This window comes from Fundulus heteroclitus, chromosome 3 (genome assembly GCF_011125445.2).
Source record: "Fundulus heteroclitus isolate FHET01 chromosome 3, MU-UCD_Fhet_4.1, whole genome shotgun sequence".
Lineage (NCBI taxonomy): Eukaryota > Metazoa > Chordata > Actinopteri > Cyprinodontiformes > Fundulidae > Fundulus > Fundulus heteroclitus.
In genome coordinates this window covers 23,825,196-23,842,315 of record NC_046363.1, presented here as the reverse complement: position 1 = coordinate 23,842,315, position 17,120 = coordinate 23,825,196, and the positions used below count along the sequence as shown (strand labels likewise).

At 40.5% G+C, this 17,120-nt stretch overlaps 1 protein-coding gene across 1 annotated transcript; it reads left to right on the top strand.

The window, feature by feature from the left end:
- Positions 1-62: 62 nt before the first annotated feature.
- erp44 (endoplasmic reticulum protein 44) lies at positions 63-16,740 on the top strand. Its single transcript, XM_012849311.3, is given in 12 exon segments — positions 63-247; positions 6,233-6,305; positions 7,543-7,582; positions 7,820-7,935; positions 10,413-10,597; positions 10,710-10,775; positions 10,777-10,826; positions 10,914-11,088; positions 11,986-12,097; positions 12,203-12,344; positions 15,776-15,878; positions 15,974-16,740. Coding segments are annotated over 12 exon segments (1,230 nt in total). The 5' UTR covers positions 63-187; the 3' UTR covers positions 16,082-16,740.
- The last annotated feature ends 380 nt before the right edge of the window (positions 16,741-17,120 follow it).

Genomic DNA, 17,120 nt, shown 5'->3' with positions numbered 1-17,120 from the left:
TCTGTCGGAGAGCGGGGCCAAAACTACGTTACCCGAAAGGCCGAGCGGCAACCAGGAAGTGCGGCTCTGGTTTCCGTGGTCACCGTGAGATCTGCTCGCCGTTTGTTTCCTGCTACAGACAAGAGCGGCGTCGAGACTGACCGGGAAGGTTGAATAACATCACCTCCTCCAATAACCACAGCATACAATGAACCTGTTAGCGACATCCACATCTCTGGATATCCGTTTCGCCGCTGTTATACTGCTGGTAAGCGCCTTTAATGGCAGCCGGGGACGGTGCGGCCACTAACAGATGTAGCTAATGTTAGCTAAGTACTGTTCGCTGGTTAACTGCACTCCCATTACAAGCTTGAATTAATTTTACAATACAAAATGTGTGTTTATAAAACCTGAAAACGTAGTTATAAAGTGGAAATTTGTATAAATTCTGCTGAACGAACAACAGAGTGGTTAGCAGTAGGTGCTACCTGCTCTTTTGCATTGACTCCAGGGAAGAAACAGCTAATTGCTAGTACGATTATATAACCTTTTCGGCTGTCTTACGATTTGATCGGGTTAAACGTTTGTTTTTGTTTCATTGTATAAAGTTACTATCGTACTTTTCGTGTCCCTGTTTATATATGTGTCTCTGAATGATGCTCGCCGGTTGGTAAATTCCTCTGTTGTGGCTCATTCTCATTGGTCGACAACCCGGAAGTAGACGGAAGCTTAGTTTGGCCCTGAAATGAAAACTTCTCTGAGCTGCAGCGCTTTGGTTTGTTGGCTTTAACCACGGCGAATGTGGCAGTTGATCAGTCTGTAGCTGTCACACGGCTCTCCGTGAAGTCAAAAGCGACGAACACGCGTAGAAAATTGACAGTTTTGAAATAAACAATTGCCAATTAAGGCAGGAATCTGCAACTTGTGGCCCCTACTAAGTTGACTACACAGTTAAATAGAAAATGGGGAAATATGTTATATTATTAAGGCGTCAGAAAATGCTGGTTTGGGAAGTTATTTATGTTTTATCTGGATTGGATTTCTACTACAAATGACATTGATGTTACAAAGACATTTTAGGGCTTTTTTTCAGTGGGCTATCCATTTTTCTACTTTCCATAAATAAGGGAAAAACACATTTGGCCTAGCTTCACAACAAACGTTTTTGCATTTGTTCTAAAATCTAAAAATAGAAACAATAAGAACTTTGGTTTCCATGCCATATCCGACTGTTTTTCCGAAATCTTTTAAGCCAAGAAGATCGTAGGCAGTTTTTTTTTTTTTTTACCTATCTGACCAGCAGTATGCAGCAGCAGGTAGGAGATGGGAAGATATGCATTATTATTAAATGTTTCAGACAACTAAATAAAACCCCAGGCCCTCCAACCCTCTTTGACGTCCAGTTAAAAGGACTTTCAACTTTAGTAACGGGGTGATGACAGATTTTAGTGGGTTTGAAACTACAACTTGTTATTCCAAGATATTATTATTTCAGGAGTAGTTTAAATCTTACTTTTATACAGTGACTTACAGTTGTGTTACAGGTTCTTCTTTCATCTGATTGGAAACGAGATGAAAATGAATTTCAAACTCGCAGAACCGCTTTACGCCAGTGGGGGTTGAACGATTCTGAACACAACCATATGGAAATGGCAGCGATATTTCCGCCTGGTTGTTTGTGAATATATTTAGCCAGCTCTAAATGCGGCAGTGTCCTTGTCACATCCTGGTTAAAGGGGATCTTGAGTCATCACTGAGCACACCTCATACATTACGGCAAAGGTTTAAAGCCTTAGCCTGCTATAGCACTTTTGTTCTAAAGCGGTTATGACAGTGCACAACTTTATGAACCAGAAACAAATAAAAAAGGGAAGTAACTTAGGAGGAAAAGACAGTTCAGCCAAAAGGTTGCAAAAGGGAAAGTTGACGAATGAGTGAAGCATCAGTAACGTGATCTGCTTCTACACACCTTTGCTCTGTTGACCTTTACCTTCATTATCACCAAAAGATTTTGGGTTTTGTTATGCAGTCATGCATAGATAAATGACTATAATTTGCATAGTTCTGGCCCTGCCCAAAAGGCAATCTTGACATGATTGTCTTTGGTGTGTAGTGCAGCATTAGAGGCATATTTTGTAAGAGCTAAAGTTCCAACCAGTACGTCGTTATTGACAAACATTGATAAAATGCTTGATTAACTTGAGCGTTTTAGTGTTTGTAATAGCCAGATAAAAGACATGCTTTGCCTATTTGACATGGTAACTCCAGTCAAAGCTTTTGGGAGTGTCATTATGTCGACTGTTGTGAGTTGAATAGTCTAATGAGGAGCCTGCATGTCTGAAAACCTGCATTTCTGGTTTAAACATATCAGGACTTTGTTTAAAAGAAGAAATAAAATAATTGTTAGGCTCTAAAGGTTCCACACACTACCCTACAATGACAATTTTTTTGCAAATGTATTACAAATAAAATAGAAACAAAACAGAAAAAAATCCCATGTTGATAAGGGTCTACGCAGATAAGGTCCCATTGAGCTCAGTGACCTCCATCACCTGTAAATGGCAACGTTTAGAGCCACCGTTATTCTTCCTGTAGTTGGCTGCCAAGCCACTCTGAGTCATTGTGGTCGCAGGGTCTTAGCATTAGTTGACCCCGATGGTCGCTCCAGCGTTGCTGCAGTTTCTGCAACTCTCCTCCACCAATCATCATCCTGTATGATAGAGAGGCCTGATGGGAAGCTCTCACCAGCACAGGGATGCCTCAAAGGATTAGATTATTGTGACAAGGTTCAATATTTTCTGTCACTAATTTCAGAAAGATTCGTTTCACGTGTTACGGCCTGGCTCTAGGACCATAACAAGTAAAGGGAAGCGACGCATTGATAGCTTAAAATTCAGTTTATTCAACAAAAAATCGTAACTTGCTGGAGAAGAGAGGTCAAGGAGAGAAAGAGAGTGAGAAGGAGCAAGAGGCGCCTGTTAAGCTGGATCTGAAGCTCTTCTGGAGGTACTGGCCTACTGCCTCCACTTTCATTCAGCCCCAATTAGGAGCTCTGAAACACAGAGATGTTAGAAGGGCCCAGAGGAGAGGTCTTGGGCTGTAACACACATTAAACAAAATATTTCAAGCATTTACTTCTTGCATTTTTAATAGCTACCGTGTACAGATAATCAAAATCCAGAATATCCGAAAATTGGAATATCACATAAGATCAATAATAAAATGACATTTTAAACAGAAAGGTCAGACAGGCCTTTAAAAATTCTGGGCATTCCTCTGCTCTCAATACTTGGTTGGGGCTCCTTTTGCTTGAATTACTGCATCCATGCGGCGTGGCATGGAGGCCATCAGCCTGTGGTTCTGCTGAGGTTTAAAGGGGAAGTCCGGTCAACAAGGAAAAATCAGGGTATCATTAGCTATAACTAAAACTAATACGTTTGTGGTTATTTAATGAACTTATCTTTAATCAATAAGAAAATAAAAACATAAATTGTCGTCTGAATCACTGTGTATGGGGGCTGACATTACTGCCCATATTTGGGCAGTAAGGGGCGTTTGACATCACATCCTGGGGCGTGGAAAAGCGGAAGCGGCGACAGCATTTCTCTCCGCTTTCCATGCAAAGTCAATAGGAGCCGTTCTACATAGCTGCGATCATCAATAATTTTTTCGGATTTCCAGAGGACTTCACCGCTGACATTCCCACGAGCAATTGCTAAAGGAACAATGCCCACGTACATGGCCATCGGATGTTCCAACACAACTGGTAAAAGTGGAAAAAAACATTGCTTATTTCAACACAGTCACTTCAGCGATCTCTCCTCCGCTGTGTGTGTGTGTGTGTTTGTGTCTGTGTGCGCGCGCTCAGCTGCAGCGCCGTGCAAAGCTGTGCTCCGCCCAGCATGTGCTGGAATGCTCTTATATTTTAATACTTATACTATAATAATCAGCTAACTTAAGTCACTTCAGCGATCTCTCCTCCGCTGTGTGTGTGTGTGTGTGTGTGTGTGTGTGTGTGTGTGTGTTTGTGTGCGCGCTCCACGGCTCAAAGCCGTGCTGCGCGGAGCGCGCACATACACACACACACACACACACACACACACAGGCGTGTATAGATATATTCTGTAGGACCCGACTGAGTTTGCAATGGAAAAAGGTGCGCTGGATTCCGTCAAAAGTCCGGTTTCTGTCAAGAAACTCTTCTAAAACATCCATATCGCTATCAGATGATGATGACTCCACGGAACTCTCATCACTGTCACTAAGTACTTCATCACTATCTGCTTCGTACAGAGCACCAGCCCTCGCCATCTTGGAAAATAGTGCGCGTGACAAACAGAGCGTTGAAACTTGCTCAACAGCGGGTCCGCCGAGTGACGTCAAAAAATGGGAGGTGAAAGTACTATTCTTGACCAAGATGGATTCCTCCAAATAAACATGATTAAATGAGAATTATTATTAATTAAAAAAACTTATAATTTTTTGCACAGTATGTAGTAGTTTTATATTTAAAGTACTTTCAGCAGTTTGAATTCTGATTTTGACCGGACTTCTCCTTTAAAGGAGGCCCAGGTTGCTTTGATAGTTGCCTTCAGCTCATCTCCCTTGTTGGGTCTGGTGTCCCTCATCTTCCTCTTGACATCAGTACAAAGATTCTTCATGGGGTTCAGGTCCGACCAGCCTGTTGACTGGTAGCATCAAGCAGGACACCAGTCAGAGTTAAGGGAAAGTTGACTATAACAACGGCAGAGACATCCTACGCAAAAACCTGCTCAAGAGCACTATGGGCCTCTGACTGGGGTGAAGGTTCATCTTCCAACAGGACAACGCACACAGCCAACACTGAAAAGGGAGCGGCAAAAGGCAAATCAGTCTGTGAATCGCACTGAGCCCAGACTTGTACCTGATTTGATTAACTCTGGAGAGACCTAATATTCTATGCATCGACATTCTCCATCCTACATGATTGAGCTAGAGAGGATCTTTCAACCGATATCGATAACCGATAATTTTCTGCTTTTCATGGCCAATACCGATTATAAATACCGATACGTTCATATTCAATATAGCTTTTGCATAATCTGCAGCTTGTGCTGGATGGAGCTATGAAAAACATTTTTTTTAGTAGCTCTGGCTTATTTATAACAGCAAACAAAAGGTTTTGGCTCTTTTTTTTTTTTTTTTTTTTTTTTATGCCATCACACAAAAAAGTTGTAATTTGCTTTAAATAACAGAAGACACAAATCAATTCTGAATACAAAGAGCATCCCCGAAAATTAAATTATATGTACTAACATATGCAGGTCAGCCTCGGTTCCAAAAATTCAATAAAGTCAATAAAAGTGCATCCTCAAAAATGAGGTGCCACAATGACGATTTTTCAGGTGAGCTATTAGGTTTGTTGTGTTAAAACCCGTAGCTTTCTATTCTCCTCTCGAAATTCTTGCTGAACAGGTTTTGCAAACTGCAATGCTGTCATCTTCTAATACCGAGAAAAACGACCACATTGGGGAAGAAATGTTTATTTATAGTCGGGCAATAACGGAGCAAAGCCTGGGTCCTGATTGTAAGGAAGGCAAAATCCACAGGTCTTGTCCCGCTTTGGGGCTACTCTGCCTGAATAAAATCCACCACATTTAAATTATTTATCGGCTATTTTTATCGGTAAAATGTACTTATCGGGCCCATAAAAAAAATTCCACCAAATCGGACGATAATTTATCGGTCCGATAAATATAGTGCATCCCTACAAAGAAAAACAGTGGAGACTGTTATAAATTATTATTGCAGCATCACGCTCGGGGTTCCCTGCGTGTGCGTTTGCTGCCAAAGATGCTCAAACACAGTTTTGAGCAAACGCTGGGGACACTTGTGTAGATGTCACCTTTTTGTTTCTAATTATTTTTTTAAACTAGCAAAAATTTCAGACCAGGTTTTTTCAGTTTCCCATGAGGGGATATTGTGTGTACAGTCTTGAGGAACGAAATACTTTTCCGGTGTTGAATAAACCTGTTTTTAAAAAAGTGAATCTGTGTGAATACCTCCCCCAACACATAAATAGTCCTGTATAAACCTTTTATGCAGGACTGATTAGTGCTCGGGCAACAGTCATTGGTCCCAAGACCTGAATGTTACCAATTTAATATTCACTTTACTGTCATGGGTGCTCTTTAAGCCACACATATTCATCTTTTTCTGGGATGTGCGTATATCTTCTCAGCTTTAACTGGCCGTGTTTCTGATTGATCTGTAGGTGATGGGCCTCTCCACTCCAGGGCAAGCAGAGATCATCAGTTTGGACTCCTCCAACATAGATGATGTCCTAAGTAAGAAATTACAATTTGATGTTTTTAAATGCCACAAGCTGACATTTTAGCCCATTGTACTTAGACTGATTTCACTTATAAACTTAAACAGCTGAACCTGTGTAGAAAATGTTGAATCAGCCCATCGTTCTTACCATCTAGCTATAGACAAGGTAAAAAAATGTTGGTATCAAACAAAATTGTGTGTGTGTATATATATATATATATATATATATATATATATATATATATATATATATATATATATATATATATATATATATATATATATATATATATATATATATATATATATGAGATGTTTTCCAAACTTAATTGCATTTCATATCATCTTGAGGTTTTTGCAATTGCCTGCCTGCTATGTTGGCTCTGGGTGTAATTTTATAGTACATGGAAACAGAATGGTCATCCTTCCTATAAATATAATATATAATAGGTACTCTTGGGTCAACAAAATATTTGCCTCATTAAAAATGCTTTCTTTTTTGAGCTCATAAGAATGGAAATGCACATTCTCAGGGCACATGAGAGCTGCTGAACGAGGCTGCAGCAAAGTTTGTTTAATGCTTTGTTATTGTTGATCAGTTCAAACTATTATCCACATAAAACACATTCCTCATTTTAACACAGCAAAAAAACACTAAAATAGCTTTACAATAATTTCAATGTAGGAAGTTTTCTGTCAACAACCAGAGTCAAAGAAATTAAAGCCAATTTAGTAGGAATTATGCACCGTAGTTTACAAGGATGTTTAAATGTAATTAATTTATGGAAATTTCTGTAGAAGCGTAAAGAAGGATCGACTACTCTGAAACACCTCGATACTGAATGATTAAACTGACCGGAAGACAAGAACCACTGGTTTTTAAACAATTTATCATCTTTTGAGCACAAAAACAAAGCCTTTTTCACAAGACATATGTCAAAAACAAATGTTATCTCTTGATGACAAGAAAATGATCAATTATGACAACATTCCTGTGCATGTGATAATAAAATTGACTTGATATTTAAAGAAAACTCATGATAGGGTCGTCCATTCCCAGCTTCTTTAATAATAAACATTTATTAGATTTTTTTGTGTCCTCTACTGAATTCTTGTCTAAGTGTTTCTGTGTCTGTGTTTCTAAATCTGTTTAAATTGTTGATTTAATGTGAACAGGCCTAAACATAAGGGTAACATAAAGGGTTGTTCTCACATGAAGGTAAATGTATTGTTTTTGTGTTTTCCCTGCAGATAATGCTGGGGTAGCATTAGTCAACTTTTATGCTGACTGGTAAGTATTATCTTTGTATTTTTTTTGCTGCTTTTGGACATTTCTGTATTATTTAAATCAATTTAAATATAGTTTTTGCTTAATTTGACGGCTCCCTGCCCGTCACACAGCGCCCTAAATATAGAATGAATCTACTAGCTTTGCCATTTAGTTTATTTTGTGACTTTTCTGTATGCGTTTTCTTCTGAAATATGTGCAGTTTGCATTAAATGGATCCCCGATCTAAACTCTCTGCAGGTGTAGATTTAGTCAAATGCTTCATCCGATTTTTGAGGAGGCGTCAAACATCGTGAGGGAGGAGTTCCCTGATACCAAGCAGGTGGTGTTTGCTCGGGTCGACTGTGACCAACATTGTGAGTAATACTTTGCTTATCTGTAGTTTGTGTTTCCGCCAACTTTGTTCACGCTGTCGCTGAAAATACAGCTTACAAAGTCACTCAGAGAGGTACATGAACATTAATCATTGACAGGAATGTTGCACCCGCCGACATTATAAATAATAATAAATGCATTTAGAGTAAAAAAACAAACAAAGGAAACACTGTTGGTGAGTTTTGTCACATTTGAATAGTTAAAACATTTCAATCCTTGGTGAAGAAAATTGTTAAAAAACACTTCTGGGCAGGTTTGACTCTGATGTCAGGCTCTTGATGGCCATTTCCGCTGTCCTACAGCCGTCTTAGCAGTCACAATGTGTTCATTAAAAGGGAAGTTGGGACATTACAGTGTTTCTGCTTGCTCTTAAAAGGTCAAGAAAAGTCCTAAAATAAAACAGTCTAAGTTTTGAAGTCATAAATGGGGCCCAGATTTGTGATAGCAGGTCTGAAATTACATTTAGTCCTTTATTTTAATGAGAAATGTACAGACGGCATTTATTTGGTCTGTTTCTTGTAGTTCAGTCTGAGGGATTTGGGTGTTTTTTATGCTGAAACTAAACCCCTTCAAGTGTCTTTTTGTAGTTGAAGCAATTACAATGAAAATATTTCATTACAATATGCAAAATTACATATTTGATATCTTCCAAAGATTTATTTAATACCTAAATATTTCCTAAAAAATCTCGAATTTTATTCATGATAGGCCTGAAAAGGTCCTTCGTGATTAAACTTTCGGAAACTCTACTTTTAAAATTCCCTTTGTGAATGCCTGGTTGAATTATTGTATAGCTGGTTTAGATGTTTCAGGAGTTGTGTTCAGTAGGCCAGACTCTTTAAGTTTCAAGTGTAATTTTAAAAAGGAAACTATTGTTTGAATGGCTTCCTGGTCTTGGGTTTAAAAAAATAATACTTCTGCACTGGATGTTTGTTTATTGTAAATACCTAAACTAAAACAAGCATATTTTACCTTCAGTCATGCAAAGCTTTTTACACAGTTGGATTCAAATTTTTGTTAGTGCTCTTGATTTGACAGCTCAAAGTAAACATGAGAGGCATAAATATCTCACAGTGCGATTGCCGTCAACAGAAAGTACCAGCGATTCACAATATTATAGTTTTAAAGTTTAAAATAAAATGGCACACGATAGAACGGTAGGTATGAGATTCTCAGTTAAGTAAACATACCAGAGTTTTGTGCTATTAATACAAAAATCCTTAAATAAAAGGTGGGTAATATGGTCAAAACCAAAAGAACAAGCAGTTAGTTCTACTGCCTAAAGAAAAGGTTCAGATTATTACAGTTATGATACTGAATTACTTTAATAAGCGTGGTGGGTATTTTCCAAAACACAACTAACCATAATGTAATAAAATATTTCCAAAAGCCACATTTTTCTTATTACTAAGCGAGGGGGAAACGCCCTGCTTTCAGCCTCCTGACCGGCAGTTAGCAGATCTTACTCTGGCATCTCATTAAAAGGACTTAAAACCATATTTACAACAACGGATGCATTTTAGTCAGTCAGAGCGGTCAGTTCTTACACACATCATGACAGACTGAGCCCAAGGCAGGCAGTCATAGAGGTGAGTTGGCAAGTAGGTGTGAAGTGGGGGCTGGAGACTGCAGCACTGCATCGAGACCAATGCTGCTGCTGCTGCCCGATTGCATCATGTCGGCTTCATCTGGGGCACAAACGAGAGGTCGTCTGAGGCCCATTATTAACCGCTAAGCCTAATTAATAAGAAAAAAAACAGCAACTAACTGCTCAACCTGACACGAGCTTTGCCCATGGAAACATCTTGTCTCAGTTTGGTTGCAAGTTTTAGCTACAATGTAAAGAATTTACATTCATGTTGCTGATCAGTTGTGTTTTTTTATAGAAATAATAATTTTGCGTTTTGAATACACGCTAAAAGAAATACTATAAACTTTATTCGGAGACAGAAAAAAGGTGCACATCTCTACTCCTGCCGTGTTTGAGGCAGACGGCGTGATGGGCATCACACCAGAGCCCACACCCGTAGGCTGCCAGCCTCAGCCTTTTGAGATAAAGCATATTAAAGGGAATTATTGATGACCTGCAAACTGTTTGAAGACTAATGACAAAACTGCTGCATCCTGTGAAGACGGAGGCTTAGAGACGCCCCGCTGAGAGATTGACACCTGCCACACATGCGCGCACACACTCATTCACTGTGTGCAGCGGGAATATTTACCCGCGGCGGGGGGGCTTTCATGTGGGAGATCAGAGCTCGGGGCTGACTGAGGGCTGTGCTTTCAGACTCTGGTTTAACTGCTGTCTCTGTCACCGCTCCGCTCTTCATCTCCTTGTGTGTGTGTGTGTGTGTGTGTGTGTGTGCGTTTTTTCCCCCCCCCCTTCTCTCGGCATCTCGGTCTTCATCAGTTGACTTGCCCTTCTTTGCTTAACTCCTCCTTATCCGTCTGTGTGCAGCCGACATAGCTCAGCGCTACCGCATCACCAAGTATCCCACGCTGAAGTTGTTCCGCAACGGGATGATGATGAAGAGGGAGTACAGGGGTCAGAGGTCGGTGACGGCCATCGCTGACTTTATCCGCCAGCAGCAGGTCGACCCAGTGAAGGAGATCCACTCACTGGAGGAACTTAATACCGTAGATGTAAGCGTCAAATCCACGCACCCTGTATAATTACGTGGAAACCTTTTATATCGATTAATTAAAAGACCCTGGCTCATAACTTTAACACCCGTTTTATGTTCTTACTCAACAGAGAAGCAAAAGAAACATCATCGGCTACTTTGAAAACAAGGACTCTGATAACTATCACACGTATGAGAAAGGTTTCCAACATCCTCAGAGACGACTGCACCTTCTCTGCTGCGTTCGGGTGAGCGCACCGCCGTCTTTACACCGGCACGTCCCCCCGTATGTTTTTAGTTTTTTTAACATTTGCATTCTTGGCCTGTCCTTTCAGTACCGTGTCACAGTCCGAGCGCTTCAGCGGAGACAACGTAATCTACAAGCCTGTGGGCGAGGGCGTTCCTGACATGGTCTACCTCGGCTCCCTCACCAACTTTGACCTGACGTACGCCTGGGCGCAGGACAAGTGTGTGCCTCTGGTTAGGGAGATCACCTTTGAAAACGGGGAGGTTTGTGTTCCTCGTTTTTCTGTCGAGTATTTTCACATGAATGATTCGCTCTGGCCCGTGTTCTTATGAAGTTTGGTGGTTGGTTACGCCAAAATGTGTCCCAGAAGAGATGTCGGGCACACAAAAGGCCCCGACTCCTTTACACTAGGGCTGAACGATTTTGGAAAATAATCTAATTGCGATTTTTTTTTTTTAATATTGTGATTTAATGCGATTTATTTATTTATATTATTTTTCCAGTTTAATTTATCATGTCTTTTTAAACATATACAAACAACAAATCATTTTGTTTCCTCGCTGTGCAGATTAGTTGCTAAAAGACCCACAGCATCTAAACTCAGAGCAGAAATGATTGCGTTCTGCCTACAATATATTTCAACCAAAATCGCAATTTTGACTTTTCTCATTTTTTAACCACAAGCAACAAAAATGGCCTCTGAATAAAGATGTTTGTAAACAAGGACTATTTAAAACAAGAACTTTTAATGTTTATATTAATCAGAATATTATTCAAGAGAATAGCTTTTAGTTGATTAGGACATCAATCCTTGTTAAACATAAAGTGCAACCAACAAGCAAGTCTATGTATTAAACTGATTGACCAGAACTTAATGCTATGTATGATTATATAAACTCTAAAACAAGTAATAAAATTAGATTATCTCACTGCTGCAACTGTCTTCCCTTCCATGTGGAGGCAAACCCACTTTAAACATTTTACCAACACCTAATGGACGCGTCTAATTCCCTAATTGTTACATAGCCAAAAATTGCAGACTCTGCGATTTGGAAATTGTGTTTTTTTAAATCGCGATTATATTGAAAATGCGATTAATTGTTCAGCCCTACACTCCACCCACATTTAACTCTTTCCCCGGGCATGTTTGTGATCTCCAGGAGCTGACAGAAGAAGGACTCCCCTTCCTCATCTTGTTCCATCTTAAAGAAGACTCGGACAGTTTAGAAAAGTTCCAAAACGAAGTTACCCGTCAGCTCATCAGCGAGAAAGGTGGGGCTGTGTAGCAATTTCGGAAAATGCTACTAATGTAGGTTTTGTTCACTCACGACTTCCTCCGTTCCAAGATGGCGTTTGTGACGTTTGCATCTTCCTCAGGGTCTATAAACTTCCTTCATGCGGACTGTGATAAGTTCCGCCATCCTCTACTCCACATTCAGAAAACTCCTGCTGACTGTCCCGTCATCGCCATAGACTCGTTCAGGCACATGTACGTCTTCCCAGACTTCAAAGACCTCAAGTAAGTACCCAGTCATTTCCAATAATACAGAAGATTATCGCGTTCTGCGCCATTGTTAAATCTCAATCCATGGAACAGAGGAGCAAAAGTTACATGTTTATTTCATTATTGGAAATTAATTAATGTGTACCAAGAAACCAGCTGGTCACTAGAAACTGGCTTTTCAAAACCCAATCTTTTTTTTTTTTACTACTATAAAATCACTTGCAACATTCCTCGGTGTGGAAGTTAGAAGGAGAAAGAGTCAAAGCTCCGGGAATTTCATCACTCCATAGTTCTGCTCTCCTGCTGATCTGGACACTGAACCCAGGCCTTTTCAGAGACCTCCGGCTGGTAGTTTGCAAAAATCTGACTTCCACGTTTGAACTGCATCAACATCTGTGCAGAGCATCGGAGTCAAAATCCAGTATGGTTGCAGCGCATACAACACATAGTGAAAGCTGCAGATAAAAACTACTTGTTACCACTTTCTGACAATTAGCATCTCATTGAACCAGAGCTACACATGGTACTTAACAAGCTCCTGTTAACACTAGCAGCAGATTCCTGTTTTTCCTAAATTGCTTCTAGAACTTGAACCTGAGAGTGCCGTACTCCCCAGATCAGGGGTCTGCAACCTGTGGCTCCGGAGCCGCAAGTGACTCTTCGAACCTTCCACTTTGGCTCTTAATAACTTTGGCTACAAATTATATTTTTATTATGGTATTTAAATGTACTAATGATAATAAATGAAGGTTTTAGTAGTTTTTTTCTTGGAATAATTGCTTTTAATTTTCACAACTGAATGATGCTAAAAGGGCCAGTAATATTTAATTTTGAATCAATATTTTTTCATTATGTTGTAAACTATGATTCTTTTTACATCATTATCCACAAATATCAACATCCCGTCCATCCTCTTTTTTTAAACCTCAAAACAGACACAAAAAGGTGTTTCTTTAACAATGACAACATATTTCCTACACTAGATCTTTATCAAAAAATATAATTTGTCTTTTTTAAAAAGGCCAGGTGACATTTGTGGCTCTGAACGAGTTTAATTATAGTGGACTGTAGGCAAAATTGCTCTTTGGACTGTGAAGGTTGCAGGCCCCTGCCCCAGATCATAGTTTCAGCTCCTGAAGTGTAAGATTCAGAAACTGCTTAAATGTAAGCTCTGTCTTCTTTGTCTTGTTTTTGTTTTTAAAATATAAGTTAAAAATAAATAAATAAATAAATAAAAAATAAAAAAAATAAAATATAAGTTAAAAAGTGACTCCACCCCCTCACACACAGTATGGCGTTGCCTCTGTTCCTAATATAAATAGTTAATATGAAGTCATGGCAGGAAGCCTGGAAAATACTATTTGTAGCCACTGGATTTCTTAAAAAGAAAATTGGGAAGGACGGGTCAGAGCTGTTATAGAAACTTGAGTTTGAAACTCGATCAAAACTCTCTGATTGGTACATTTCTAATAAAGGTTAATGAAATTTGGCTGAAATGGTACCTGATGTCCTCAGATGAATCTCCTTTGAGACGCACCCAGCATTCCTTTGAATAGTTTGGATTAATGATAGGTTGCACGATGCATCATTCACCTGCTCGTAATTGTTTGTAATGAGATCTGCTCAGGATCAAATGAATCTCGTCTCACACACACGTCTTCATTCTAAATACTTACTGAGGACCGTGCCTTGACTTCCATTAATTTTTAACCTTTTCTATGGGCTAACCCTGACCCTAACCCTTACGAGTACATGCCTAATCTAATCCTAACTGATGTCTTAGTCTTAAACCTAAACCCTAGCCAAAATAAAAGTGAGGACCAAAAAAATGTCCTCTCTTTAAATCAAAGTCCTCACTTTTCTAGTTAAATGCGCAAAAAATGTTCCTGCTCAGCTGCAATTACAAGCGCACACACACACCTCTCCTAAAATCTGTCCTTTATGAATGGGCCACGACACTGGAGCTAATGTGACATGATTTGGCACGTGCAATAAGTGGCAAACTAATCCAGTCTAATTTAACTTAATCTTATTTATTCTGCTCCACCCCCCCACCTCACAACAATCAGGGTCTGAGCAGATAGACAGTAGCCTGGAGGTCTACTACGTCCTCCTCCAGCCTAATTGCATCACATCAGCGCTGCATGTGTGGCACATAGCCTGTAATTACATTACATATACATGTTAAATATACATGTTTGTTTGTGTGTGTCCTGATGTGACACACTGCTGCGTGGCATGGCACCAGCACATGACCTCCCATCAGTCTGACCAATTCATAAACCAGATTAGATTTATTTTCACGCTTCAACGGGACCCATCGGTTGCTGCCACAAGTCGTTTTGTCTCAGAGCGTCTGTTGGCTCTGTCCGCTTTGTCGTTCCTCCTCGTCACCGTCGGATAGAAAACGTAGGAATGTTTTTAAAAGAAGGGATGCTGATAATAAAGCAACGTCCTTCCAACCATTTATTATTCCATCTGTCAGTCAGCGAGTCAAACTGTCAGTCCATGCATCCTTCCCTCCTCCTTGCCACCCAGTCTGTTGTTTTTCTCGGTTCCATGTTTTCAGCCTAGACTGGTATAAAGTCATGATGAAATTTGTATTTATCTTGTATATGCAGAGTCTACGATTTTTCCAGAAGTTTCCCCTAGTCCTTTTCTGAATAACTACGCGAGACCGTTTTACCTGTTCTTCCGCTCTTCAGGGGGATCACGTGAAAAGAATCTCTCAAATCCACTCTGCTCTTATTTCTTGTTGCTGAGGCCTTCCTCTTCTTCTAATCAACATTAACTTAGTTTGCTTCTTGCAACTCTCAGCCATGTTCAAAGTATGCGGTGAGAGGAGGGGAGCTACAGTGAACGGCTAACCGCTAAGCTAACCGCTAAGCTAACCGCTAAGCTAACCAGATACATAAACACTAGAAGTGCGCAGCCAGCAATCAAAAACTAATAAGAAACGTTCACAAAGTAACACCGGCGTTACCTGAGCGCGTCAGGATGATGGCCGGGTGGGAAACCAATAAATAAGGTGATACCCCCAGAACTTGAGGGACCGAGGGAAATGAGAACAGGAACAAAACTTTAACCAATCCTGTCATTCGAACCAAACCACAGGATTGGTTAAAGTTTTTACAGGCCTGCAGCTCCCACAGAGAATGACTTTTTTTTTTTTTATCTCCTTTTTCTGAATACATAATGTATTAACTACTTTCAGGATTAAAGGACCATTTTACCATGTATAACAAAAAGTGTTTCTGAACAGGATTACCAACCATAGCTTTAAAATTACATCCAATTAGTCTGGAAAAAGGAGCTGGAGAAGTACGAATCTTTGACATTTTCCTGTCGCGATTTCATGCGCCATACTTGTAACAACAGATTTGCATTCATCCCTTCCTCTGACACGATTGTTAAACGCCGACTTTCTTTTATTTTTCTCCCCTCAGCGTTCCTGGGAAGCTAAAACAGTTCGTTTTGGATCTTCACTCCGGAAAGCTTCACAGGGAGTTCCACCACGGCCCCGACCCCACAGACAGCACGCCTGGACAGGTTGCGGCCCTGACTTTACTTCCCCTCTATTCACAGGATGTTTGCTTTTAATATGAAATGTCACAGTTGTGGTTGAATCTGAATCTCGTCCTCAGGTGGAGACAGGCAAGGAGTTGGCCAGCAGTCCTCCAGAGAGCTCGTTCCAGAAGCTCGCCCCAAGCGAGACCCGCTACACCATCCTCAGGGACCGCGACGAGCTGTGATCCAAGCAGCCTTCCAGGGATCCTGAGACTCAATGCCACGCCCCGGGGTCAGGGAGGGGGTTAGGGTTGGGACAGGCCAGCGGGACAGAAGAGTAACACCCAATACCCTTACTGGAGAAATGGAGGAGGAGGAAGAAGACGGAAAGGTTGACTAAAGAAGAACATGGAGCGAAGGAGAGAGAGAGAGAGAGCAGTCCATAACACAACAACGTTGGAGTAACCTATATTTTCATAACTCTTTAACATTCAATTTTTATTTTTGATTTAAGAGGACGGGGGAATAAAGAAGAAAATTTTGTGTGGGCAGGGTGTCGGGGCCATTAGGACATAAAGAGAAGTTGACTTTGATTTCTTTGGAGGTTGTAAATATGTTTGTGCTACGTCGGAATCACAATGTCGGTCTAACTTAAAAGCAGAGTTTTTTTCTTTATTTTATTCGGTCTCGTTCTCGTCACGCTGCGTTTCGGTCCTGGGCAGCGAACCGCGTCCTCGCTCCGGCCCCGGCCGCCCGAGCGGTTCTTATCTGTGGGTTATTCCCGTTCATCCTCCCTAAGATACAAGATGCCCTTGTAATCTCATTAACCTCATGGCTGCATCTCAACATTACCGACTCCTGTCTAATTCATTTGTAGAGTACATGTAAGGAGAAAAAAAAAAAAGCAGCCTGTTTGAAGTAGCTTTATTTCAATGTCTTCTCATCACACAGACAGGATAAAAAGAGACCTCATAGGAGCAGCGACATTTTTAACTGAGACCAGACGGAGCTACTCCACCACTCTGGGATAGGCTCCTTCTCTCTCCGGTACTGTTTGTATCCCGGCTACGGACTATTGACGTCTCCTCAAATACTCCTTGGATATTTTTATGTTCTACTTTTTACAAGGCGGTGCCACAGTGGATTTTATTTATCTATTTTCTGTCGTTGGTAATGAGACGCGTTCTGAAAAGCATGATTGAGAGATTTTTTTAGCACAACACCTGAAACGTATAATTTCCCCGATTAAACGCGCTGGCAGTGGCAGCATCATGCTGCTGGGGG